The 12,785-nt window shown below is 43.3% G+C and overlaps 1 protein-coding gene across 10 annotated transcripts in view; it reads left to right on the forward strand.

Annotated features, from left to right (window-relative positions):
• Window positions 1-270: 270 nt before the first annotated feature.
• LOC137413183 (MAP/microtubule affinity-regulating kinase 3-like) overlaps window positions 271-12,785 on the forward strand; it is a 120,300-nt gene continuing 107,785 nt past the window's right edge. For 3 of the 10 annotated variants that reach the window (XM_078780386.1, XM_078780388.1, XM_078780393.1), the window contains exons 1-2: window positions 291-716; window positions 9,691-9,882. In XM_078780386.1, coding sequence (XP_078636512.1) covers window positions 666-716; window positions 9,691-9,882 — 243 coding nt within the window. In that variant the 5' untranslated portion in view covers window positions 291-665. Of the gene's footprint in view, window positions 717-9,690; window positions 9,883-12,785 lie in introns of all 10 variants that reach the window. The other 7 variants (XM_078780385.1, XM_078780389.1, XM_078780390.1 and 4 more) reach the window with 4 other exon arrangements.

A 12,785-nucleotide genomic window follows, 5' to 3' on the forward strand; every position in this document is an offset into this window, starting at 1 on the left:
CCTGAGAGAAAGGGGGGGGGGGGGGGGGGGGGAGAGAGAGAGAGCGTGCAAAAAGACTGCGTAAAGGGAGTTGAAATAGGGGAGGATTATGAACAATTTGCAGGAGCGTGGAAAGATGGAGGGAGGAGCGTGGAAAGATGGAGGGAGGAGCGTGGAAAGATGGAGGGAGGAGCGTGGAAAGATGGAGGGAGGAGCGTGGAAAGATGGAGGGAGGAGCGTGGAGAGATTGGGGGAGGAGCGGAGCGTGGAAAGATGGAGGGAGGAGCGTGGAAAGATGGAGGGAGGAGCGTGGAGAGAAGCAATGGAAGGGAGTCGGGCGGATTGAGGGAGGGTAGGGTTGTAGGAAGGGGAAGAGGAAGGGTATAGCAGGGAGGTGGAAGGAGGGAGAGAGAAAGGGAAAGACGAAAGGGACTAAGAGAGGAATGAGGGTACACGAAGGCGAAGAGGAAGAACATTAATAAACTGTTTTATGCTGTCTGTACTGTCTACGGAAGGGGAATCTTTGTGACCTGTCGACGGCTCGGCCGGTTCCAGGTGCAGGTCCAAGTCCCAGCTTCAGCCGCTGAAGCCAGAGCCCGTGGCTGAGGAAGCTATTGCTGAATCGAGACGGGACGGAACGGAACGAGGAGGCACGGGCGGGCGGGCTCGGCCTTGCCCCCAACAACATGTCCACCCGGCCGCCATTGTCAACAGGAAATGAATTGTCCAAGCCCAAGGTATGGCTGCTGGCTGTGCTGTTGCTGTGTCTGTGCTGTGTTGATAGACATTAGACGTGTGTCCGCATGTGACACATAAGTAAGACGAGGCGGGGCTGATGGACCTCGGTTTCGGATGGTTCCAAAGGCCGCAATAAGCCTTTAGTTTGTGTGATCCATGATCTTGAGAAATCAAGGTGGGAGGAGGGGGGCGGTTATTGAATCCATGGCGTTTAACCTTTCACCTTCCTCCAGTCGTCACGATGAGCATGGTCAAGGGTACTTCGCACGGACAGCAAGGGGGAATCGGACTGTGACGCTCACCTGGTCATCGTTACCTTTTGCTTATCGATCTCAAAGCTATAGGCATAGCTCGGTAGGTCTGGTCCACAATAGGTGATCATTACACCTGGGCCCAGGCCAGGGGCGGATCCAGGGGGGGGGTGCAGGGGGTGCGCACTCCCCCCCCCCCCCCCCCTCCTTCGATCCAGGATGAGGGTGCAGGCGGTGCGAATCTGCTGAACTGTTGGACCAGGGAAGAACACAAGGAACTGCAGAAACTTCCAAGAACGCACGGAATGGCGTTTCTGACGATCAATTTTAAAAAATTTCCTGGGGGAGTACCCCCAGTCCCCCCCCTTTACCCCACCCCCAACGCTATAGCTTCATGAACACCCCCCCCCCCTCCTTTAAATTCCTACATCCGCCCCTGGGCGCGCGGTCTACAACAGGTGATCATTACACCTTGGCCGATCTGTCTTCATTCGACATGTGTCCTGGACCTGAAAGACCAAAATTCTTCGCCTGAAACTCGTTCTTTGAACTTCCTAATTTGGTGATGAATACCTTCAGTCCCAAGTTGAAGTATTTTCATTGATTTATTGGATCATAACAGGTGAACAGTCCTTGGTGATCTGTGATTGGTTATTTCATCGCTATAGATACTAAATAATGTAATCGAAACAGGATAGCATGAAGTATAAGGAGGAAATTGAAGGAATTGTCAATAAAATATGTACCTGCTTCTCATTGATGATTGGGTGGAAGATGTAATTATTAGTGATTTGATGATTGTGGTGGAAGATGTAATTATTAGTGATTTGATGATTGTGGTGGAAGATGTAATTATTAGTGATTTGATGATTGTGGTGGAAGATGTAATTATTAGTGATTTGATGATTGTGGTGGAAGATGTAATTATTAGTGATTTGATGATTGTGGTGGAAGATGTAATTATTAGTGATTTGATGATTGTGGTGGAAGATGTAATTATTAGTGATTTGATGATTGTGGTGGAAGATGTAATTATTAGTGATTTGATGATTGTGGTGGAAGATGTAATTATTCGTGATTTGATGATTGTGGTGGAAGATGTAATTATTAGTGATTTGATGATTGTGGTGGAAGATGTAATTATTAGTCATTTGATGATTGTGGTGAAGATGTAATTATTAGTGATTTGATGATTGTAGTGGAAGATGTAATTATTAGTGATTTGATGATTGTGGTGGAAGATGTAATTATTAGTGATTTGATGATTGTGGTGGAAGATGTAATTATTAGTGATTTGATGATTGTGGTGGAAGATGTAATTATGCATGATTTGATGATTGTGGTGGAAGATGTAATTATTAGTGATTTGATGATTGTGGTGGAAGATGTAATTATTCGTGATTTGATGATTGTGGTGGAAGATGTAATTATTAGTGATTTGATGATTGTGGTGAAGATGTAATTATTAGTGATTTGATGATTGTAGTGGAAGATGTAATTATTAGTGATTTGATGATTGTGGTGAAGATGTAATTATTAGTGATTTGATGATTGTGGTGGAAGATGTAATTATTAGTGATTTGATGATTGTAGTGGAAGATGTAATTATTAGTGATTTGATGATTGTGGTGGAAGATGTAATTATTCGTGATTTGATGATTGTGGTGGAAGATGTAATTATTAGTCATTTGATGATTGTGGTGGAAGATGTAATTATTAGTGATTTGATGATTGTGGTGGAAGATGTAATTATTAGTGATTTGATGATTGTGGTGGAAGATGTAATTATGCATGATTTGATGATTGTGGTGGAAGATGTAATTATTAGTGATTTGATGATTGTGGTGGAAGATGTAATTATGCATGATTTGATGATTGTGGTGGAAGATGTAATTATGCATGATTTGATGATTGTGGTGGAAGATGTAATTATTAGTGATTTGATGATTGTGGTGGAAGATGTAATTATTAGTGATTTGATGATTGTGGTGGAAGATGTAATTATTAGTGATTTGATGATTGTGGTGGAAGATGTAATTATGCATGATTTGATGATTGTGGTGGAAGATGTAATTATTAGTGATTTGATGATTGTGGTGGAAGATGTAATTATGCATGATTTGATGATTGTGGTGGAAGATGTAATTATTAGTGATTTGATGATTGTGGTGGAAGATGTAATTATGCATGATTTGATGATTGTGGTGGAAGATGTAATTATTAGTGATTTGATGATTGTGGTGGAAGATGTAATTATTAGTGATTTGATGATTGTGGTGGAAGATGTAATTATTAGTGATTTGATGATTGTGGTGGAAGATGTAATTATGCATGATTTGATGATTGTGGTGGAAGATGTAATTATTAGTGATTTGATGATTGTAGTGGAAGATGTAATTATTAGTGATTTGATGATTGTGGTGAAGATGTAATTATTAGTGATTTGATGATTGTGGTGGAAGATGTAATTATTAGTGATTTGATGATTGTAGTGGAAGATGTAATTATTAGTGATTTGATGATTGTGGTGGACGATGTAATTATTCGTGATTTGATGATTGTGGTGGAAGATGTAATTATTAGTGATTTGATGATTGTGGTGGAAGATGTAATTATTAGTGATTTGATGATTGTGGTGGAAGATGTAATTATTAGTGATTTGATGATTGTGGTGGAAGATGTAATTATGCATGATTTGATGATTGTGGTGGAAGATGTAATTATTAGTGATTTGATGATTGTGGTGGAAGATGTAATTATGCATGATTTGATGATTGTGGTGGAAGATGTAATTATGCATGATTTGATGATTGTGGTGGAAGATGTAATTATGCATGATTTGATGATTGTGGTGGAAGATGTAATTATTAGTGATTTGATGATTGTGGTGGAAGATGCAATTATTAGTGATTTGATGATTGTGGTGGAAGATGTAATTATTAGTGATTTGATGATTGTGGTGGAAGATGTAATTATGCATGATTTGATGATTGTGGTGGAAGATGTAATTATTAGTGATTTGATGATTGTGGTGGAAGATGTAATTATGCATGATTTGATGATTGTGGTGGAAGATGTAATTATTAGTGATTTGATGATTGTGGTGGAAGATGTAATTATGCATGATTTGATGATTGTGGTGGAAGATGTAATTATTAGTGATTTGATGATTGTGGTGGAAGATGTAATTATTAGTGATTTGATGATTGTGGTGGAAGATGTAATTATTAGTGATTTGATGATTGTGGTGGAAGATGTAATTATTAGTGATTTGTTTTTTGTTTGAGGATGATAGGTGAGGGGAGACAAGGGGCAGGGTGGGCAATGACCATGATTTCTAAAAGGAAAGTTTGCGGTTCATGGCACAGGTCACTCTTAGGGTTATATACGACACCCCGAGAGAACGAGAAGATATGAGGGTGACAGAGGGATGCATCTCATTGTCATCTACACATTGCTGGATTGACTTTTCCACTACATCTTGTATTATATTTATTGACACATGACTTCCTAACCTGTGGCCAAACAATGTCCATTGTGTTGAATTACCTGCTTATGTTTTTATTTTTATTTTCACTTCACTCGACTATATTTTTTGGACGTTTGTGTTTTCATCATTGAGATGATTGAAAAGACCAAACAAGTCATTCCTGTATTACATCCCACCGTGATTGTTTGAACAAAATTTGGATTGTGTCCACTGTTTAGAAGTAACACCTTAAATATATCAACAATGCGCTTATGCAGCTTAAGCAAATGAAGTGTGTGTGTGTGTGTGTGTGTGTGTGTGTGTGTGTGTGTGTGTGTGTGTGTGTGTGTGTGTGTGTGTGTGTGTGTGTGTGTGTGTGTGTGTGTGTGTGTGTGTGTGTGTGTGTGTGTGTGTGTGTGTGTGTGTGTGTGTGTGTGTGTGGTCTCGTCTCTGCGTGTGTGGGTCATATGTAAGCGCATGTGCACTTGTGGTGTTTTGTTTGTGTGCATGGCCTGTCTGTATGTGTGGCTTGCGCACTTGTGCATGCTCAACACTGCTCACGGTGTGTGCGTCCAGCCGTCCATGCATTTTATATGTAATTTTTCTTTCGATAATTTTTTGTGGAATGTTTTTTTTTTGCTCCTCTTGACAAACAAAAAGCTGAACACATTATTTGTGTGACCTTGCTTGCTAGTCGTAGGATGCACAATTGCACATTTGGCTGTGATGATCATACAAGAAATGCATGATGTAACTATACTATCTCATCATAAACACAAAACACAGAAATATTTGCTCTCTGCTTGCTTGTGGCACATGTTGGTTGATATTCACTCTGTTTATAAATACTATATTAACTTGGTTGCCAAACGTACATATGAAGCAATAACAAGCACAACACAAGCGTTTAACCGAGTCTATAACCTAGGTGTTCTGCTTCTTTAACCATTGTTGGTAATGGTTTTCACCACTCTCACCGTTACGCCACCAGCGTGCCCTCCAGACTCCGTGGCGTAATGGTTAGAACATCCGCTCTGAATCTAGGAGGTCAGCTGGCTGGACCCGACCCCGGCCGGCTGCATCATACCATAGACTTAAAAAATTGTACGTGTTTATTCTTTGCTTGACGCTCTGCATTTAGAAAGGATAGAGCATGCATTGACAACCATTGTGTAGGCATGATGGGCCTAATGGCCTCTTCCTGCGTGGAGGTTCCTTGTAAGGGAACTCTAAAAATTATTATCTTTTTTTTGAAAATAAACCGGGGGGATATTGGAATCGGCTCTGTCTGTCCGTCCGTCCGTCAACCTATTTCCTCCTAAACACTTGTGCAGAAATTCACCGAACTTGGTAGTTATGATCACCACATGGCATGGTGTGAGAGCAGTATCATTTTTGGGTGGGGTCAAAAGGTCAAATACCATAAAATGCAATTATGGGCACATTTTAAAATGAAACTTTGTATATGCAATCAACATTGGAAGATGCATGAAATATTTAACAATATGTTTGATTTGACCCTTGGTTCATGCCTCAGGTGGTGGGGACTTAAGGTCACAGCAGTCAAAACTGAAGATTTTTTTAAACTTAAAATTTGATATTGAGTCATATTCCTGATGGAACATTTTGCCATCTTTCAACTTTGCTTCAGTTGGAAAGTGTTGGGATTTGTGATGGCAAGCCATTGATTTCACTTGTATTATTATTATTATTCTTAAACTATTTTTTTAGCCGCGTCACAGACGCTGCTCATACAGTGCCCTCTGCTGCTGTTGTTGTTGTTGTTGTTGTTGTTGTTGTTCTTCTTCTTCTTCTTGTTCTTCTTGTTGTTCTTGCAGAGAAGACAAAACCTCGAAGCTCCACCCATTCTGGGAACCATAGCTCCACCCATTTTGGGAGAGGCTTCATATAAACAAATATCCACCATTTTATTAACTCGCATAGCTTTGAGGCCTGTTTTGTAGGCCCGTGGTGTCTTCCTCTCTCACACAGTTTTATTTCAAATCAAATTCGATATATCATTTCATTTTTCACAGTCGCTAACATAGTTTTAGACTCGGTTGAAAAAAAACGGGAAGAAAATCCGATGAAAGTTGCCCTTTATAGAACGAAATGAATTCTCAAAGGCCTGTAACTTCAAGTCCATTGAGATTTTTTTTATTTTAATCGCGGCATGGTCAGTCATACACCGCCCGAAATAACAGACGGGAAAATGCCGAGATATATATATTTTGTTTAAATCGCGGCATGCTCAGTCATACACCGCCCGAAATAACAGACGGGAAATGCCGAGATATATTAAAAATTCGTCCATTTGATGACAATCGTCACGATGAAATATTTAATTTATACGTCGTCACAATAATGTGGAGAGAGGAGCATAGCTTCGTTCACGTGTCGCCACACACGGGAAATTGCCGAGATATATATTTTTTTAATCGCGGCATGGTCAGTCATACACCGCCTGAAATAACAGACGGGAAAATGCCGAGATATATTAAAAATTCGTCCATTTGATGACAATCATCACGATGAAATATTTAATTTATACGTCGTCACAATAATGTGGAGAGAGGAGCATAGCTTCGTTCACGTGTCGCCACACACGGGAAATTGCCGAGATATATTTTTATTTCATCGCGGCATGGTCAGTCATACACCGCCTGAAATAACAGACGGGAAAATGCCGAGATATATTAAAAATTCGTCGCCACACACGGGAAATTGCCGAGATATATTTTCACTTTGCACAAAAATAACATCAAGTAATCGAATCAATAGGAATGTCCTGTGCCTATAACATCGACGTTATAGGCACAGCTGCATCTAGGCATTGTGTAACATCGACGCGGCTTTTGTTTTAATTAAAACTTTTTGTACTTGTTGATTAATATAAGGCTCATTGTCGAGCTTGTTTTTAAAACGTATTGTTTTAAACTCTCTTGAAAGCCAGGTGTCCATGGAGACCTCTCTTGGAAGCCAGGTCTCCATGGAGATCTCTCTTGGAAGCCAGGTCTTCGTGGAGACCTCTCTTGGAAGCCAGGTCTTCGTGGAGACCTCTCTTGGAAGCCAGGTCTTCGTGGAGACCTCTTGAAAGCCAGGTCTTCGTGGAGACCTCTCTTGGAAGCCAGGTCTTTGTGGAGACCTCTCTTGAAAGCCAGGTCTCCATGGAGATCTCTTGGAAGCCAGGTCTCCGTGGAGACCTCTCTTGGATGTCGGGTCTCCGTGGAGATCTCTCTTGGATGTCAGGTCTCCGTGGAGATCTCTGTTGGAAGTCAGGTCTCCATGGGGATCTCTCTTGAAAGTCAGGTCTCCATGAAGAGGAGTTAAATACCAGCAGTGTCATAAAAACCATTCCTGTTATTAAAAAATAAAATTGCAATGATTGGTTGATATGACTTGCTCAATAGAGGTTTTCCTGATAATATCATCTCTTTCATGATAGCCATTTGCTCACTTGATCTTGCATACATTGTGTGGCTGAATAGTGAGTTTCCTGAGATTACCTACCATGTTTTTGATTACCACATTGCACATCAAACAACAAAGAGAAAACTTGGCAAATCGCTTTTGCTCAAAGCAAAATTTCCATGCATTCCAAGTCAGGCTTTTGTGACCTCTTTATCTGGAAGTAGATGAAAATAAAAGTACTTTCCATATTGAAATTGATCACACTTTAATATCTCTGTAAATTACAGTGATCCTGTATATGAGTCTCTTTACCTGATCCTGGAGTCTGGTCTGAATGGCTAGATGTCTGTTTGCCTTTTGCAGCAGCTACCTATTGGATTCCTTGGCTCTGATGATTTTTGTGAGATATAATGATAGTTTTTGTGGTCTTTAAATGATGTGTCCTAATCTTAAATGGTGTTCTTTGCAGGTACACATATCGGCTATCCAGATATGTTTGCTCTATTTTCAATTTGTAAGTCGTTCAGTAAACAATCATTCCTTGAACACTTAGTATTGGAACTACCAAGAGACTTCTCAAATTTAGCATTTCACACGAGATATTTGCTTGGTATTTCTATCATCTATTCTACTTTTAACCTGAAAGCCTTGGACAACACAAATCATGATGAATGAATGAATGATCGTTTTAAGGCCATTTATTCCCCGCTAGAGCAGGGGTTTGCCTTGCGGGCCCCATGACAATCATGGTTCCCTGTTTGAGGCAATGTTTTATGGCCGGATGCCCTTCCTGACGCCAACCCTTAGTCGCCTCTTACGATGCGCAGGGATACGGTGTACCTATTCTAAACCGGGGTACACACCGGGATCATTCATCCCAGCAAGCTGGTACTCAATTTGCCGACCTCAGAAGGATGACAGGCTGAGTCAACCCCCCTGGTGTTAATTCAGCGATCGACCGGGATTCGAACCCAGGATCCTAGGATCCCAAGCCGGCACCCTAACCGCTAAGCCAACACCAGGCTATCTGCATGATGGATATCTGCAATATGCCTAGACGAGCTTTCCTCAAGTTGTACTACCGAGGGCATTATATAAAGATAGTCAGATGGGTCTGGTGCCAGATTTGGTACTCTGACGACATCTGCGCCCGAGTTTGCCCATTTGTGAACCACTTGCTTTTACTTACCACATTATAATTTTATTTGTGTTTACTTACCACTTCCATTATAATTCTAATTATCTGCATAATCATGCTGCTACCACCACCACCATGAAACGGTCATGTAGGTCAAGAAAGAAGTTGTGGAAGTAGCATGCAGCACGAGCTTCATCTAATCCACCCGGTCCTTCCTCAGCTGTGAAAACGTGTCGAGCACTGAACGTTCAACATTCTTTATGCCGGTGCTTGCTCGGTTTGGCCCGATGGGCAATTGGGTTTCATAGGCGGTCTTCATGGTGTCTTGAAATGCACAAATCCTGTAGGAATGGAATGGGTGTGAAGATAATTTAGCTTGATTGTTTGCTTGGTTTTAAACACAGGCTTGATTGTCTTTGAAGGTAATTCTTGGGTGGAACCAAGTACTGTAAATTAATAACAGTAAGAGTACATATTGACCTCCATTCCCCTTCAAGGAGTGAGCTTCGTTCCACCAATCGCGTTTATAGAGCGTGAGACTTGCCCGAGTTGTATTCTAATTTTACGAGTGCTTTTGCTTCTTATTCTGGCAATTTTTGGGGACTGTTATGCAATACGGGATGTTTGATAAACTGTATTGTGGGTGTTGTTCATGCATTGACCTGGAATTTTAAATATATATATGTATATATATTTGCTGGCAGCACCTATCCATGGAGGGTCGGTTCGACACGCCGGCGTCGAAGTCCCTACGAGTCAATGGTTCTCGAAGCCGAAGCTCGATAGCGTGTGGCGAAGAGTTGCCACATATTGGCAACTACCGACTCCTGAAAACGATTGGGAAGGGGAACTTTGCCAAAGTCAAACTGGCCCGACACATCCTTACCGGCCGAGAGGTCAGTATTCACTTCGTACTGCCAACTTTTTATGCTGCTGATCGATTGACTCACCACATTGTGTTTTGTTTTTGTTTTTAAAATTTATTTATTAATACTGAATCGAGGCTCGTGAAAGAGCTGACAACCGCGAGGGAAAGACAGTACAGAGGGACCGCGAGGGAAAGACAGCACAGTGGGACCACGAGGGAAAGACAGCACAGAGGGACCGCGAGGGAAAGACAGCACAGTGGGACCGCGAGGGAAAGACAGCACAGGGGGACCACGAGGGAAAGACAGTACAGGGGGACCACGAGGGAAAGACAGCACAGTGGGACCGCGAGGGAAAGACAGCACAGTGGGACCGTGAGGGAAAGACAGCACAGGGGGACCACGAGGGAAAGACAGTACAGGGGGACCGCGAGGGAAAGACAGCACAGTGGGACCCCGAGGGAAAGACAGTACAGGGGGACCACGAGGGAAAGACAGCACAGTGGGACCGCGAGGGAAAGACAGCACAATGGGACCGCGAGGGAAAGACAGCACAGTGGGACCGCGAGGGAACGACAGCACAGAGGGACCACGAGGGAAAGACAGCACAGTGGGACCGCGAGGGAAAGACAGCACAGGGGGACCACGAGGGAAAGACAGCACAGAGGGACCGCGAGGGAAAGACAGCACAGTGGGACCCCGAGGGAAAGACAGTACAGGGGGACCACGAGGGAAAGACAGCACAGAGGGACCACGAGGGAAAGACAGCACAGTGGGACCGCGAGGGAAAGACAGCACAGGGGGACCACGAGGGAAAGACAACACAGGGGGACCACGAGGGAAAGACAGCACAGAGGGACCGCGAGGGAAAGACAGCACAGTGGGACCGCGAGGGAACGACAGCACAGAGCGACCACGAGGGAAAGACAGCACAGAGGGACCGCGAGGGAAAGACAGCACAGAGGGACCGCGAGGGAAAGACAGCACAGTGGGACCGCGAGGGAAAGACAGCACAGTGGGACCGTGAGGGAAAGACAGCACAGGGGGACCACGAGGGAAAGACAGTACAGGGGGACCGCGAGGGAAAGACAGCACAGTGGGACCACGAGGGAAAGACAGTACAGGGGGACCGCGAGGGAAAGACAGCACAATGGGACCGCGAGGGAAAGACAGCACAGGGGCACCGCGAGGGAAAGACAGCACAGGGGACCACGAGGGGATGTATCGTGATGGTTGCGAGCATTAGTGAATGCTTTGTCTTTGTTGGACTTTTGGTGGTAGCCGGTTGTGTACTTGTGCAGTGTGTGCCTAAAACCACTTCAGACACTGGAGAAACCTAAGTTGTGACCTGTGATTAAACTCTTGGTTTGATCACCAGTAGTGCATTTGCAGCACCAGTAAAGCTCAGTATGTTGTCGTTCCTCTTCTTTACAAATAAAAATCTCTTGTTCGATGTGTTGATTTTTTTTTTTTTTGTTAATTATTTGCTGGTGGAGATTAATCTCGGCTTATGGAATAACGATATTCAAACATATCATTCGTATAATGGTTTGAAGCGGAGGTTAAGCTGGCTCTCCTTTTTACTCGTGCTCGCCAGTGAGTCTTCAAGATAGCACAGAACTTTTGGAAAAGGGTTAGACCATCGTGTGCTGGCACCACATCGAGATTATAAATACCTGGGAGGAAAGGGGAGCACTGCACTGCACTCACAGAGGTGATACAAACCTGCAAACAGGTGCTACTTGTTCAAGAATTAATATCGGCTTCAACTCTGCAAAACATTACTTTTACCATTGTCTTGAGAATTGTTTTCCTTCAGGTGAAGGTCTTTCATTGTGCACCTGAAATGCCTCGTACACATGACGTCAGCAGTGCTTCCATTGTTAATAGGAAAATAAAAGTGTTTTTTTTTATCTGAAAATATATCCAGGGAACTTTGAAGGAAGAGGCCATTTGGGCCATCATGTCAGTGACATATAAGACCACTGTGACCACAATCAACATGCTAGCTTGTCAGACCATTTTTGCTTCACATGTTCAACACCAAGCCCATAAGTGACATCATCACAAAGAAATGCAGTCTTAACTTTACATGAACATTTATCATTCACAGTAGTTCCGCATCCTCTATAACTTAATAACCCATTTAATCACACAGACGAAGTGCCTAAAATGCCTGAAATTGGGTCACAGTGCACGATTACCTCTCTTGGTTTGGTGACGCTAATGATCGTTTCCTACGTTTTGTTTCTCTCTTACTCCTGCTCCACATTGGGCTAATCCCAGCCTTTTATTCTTATCCCCTTTTGCTTCAAGACACGCACACACCGACAAAACTATATATATATATATATATATCTATATATATATATATATATATATATATATACACACACACAAACACATATACACACACAGTCACAGGGTGAAGCACTATTTTAGAAAGGAGGGAGATAACATTAGCTTTAAAGGAGGGGATGGGATTGTGGTTTTTGGCGCCATGCACATGGCGCTTGAGGTTGCGTGGATTGTCTGAGACGCAGCCTGGCCTGGTGGCTTGCTGGGTTTCTCCGTCCTCGTCGTACTGGGAGCGAGGTCTGTGGGGATTTGGCGACTCCCTTTATGCCATTTTATGCTTGCAGGGAACCGAGCTCCATGAGATCCAGTAACATGCCGAATACAACAGCTTTGTGGGCGGCTTTGTTGGGGGGAGGGGGAAGCGCCCATGGCTTGATGGGTTTTGCTGACTCTAACCTGTCGAGGACGCTCATACCCGCACAGGGAGGGAGGGGCTCAGATTTGGTGGACCCGAGTGGAAGGGGGGGGGCCTCAGATTTGGCAGGCCTAAGATTTGGCTGGCCTGAGTGAGAGGAGGGCCTGAGATTTCGCGGACCTGAGTTGGATGGGGCCTGACATTTAGAGGACCCGAGTGG

This window comes from Myxine glutinosa, chromosome 6 (genome assembly GCF_964187855.1).
Source record: "Myxine glutinosa chromosome 6, kmMyxGlut1.1, whole genome shotgun sequence".
NCBI lineage: Eukaryota > Metazoa > Chordata > Myxini > Myxiniformes > Myxinidae > Myxine > Myxine glutinosa.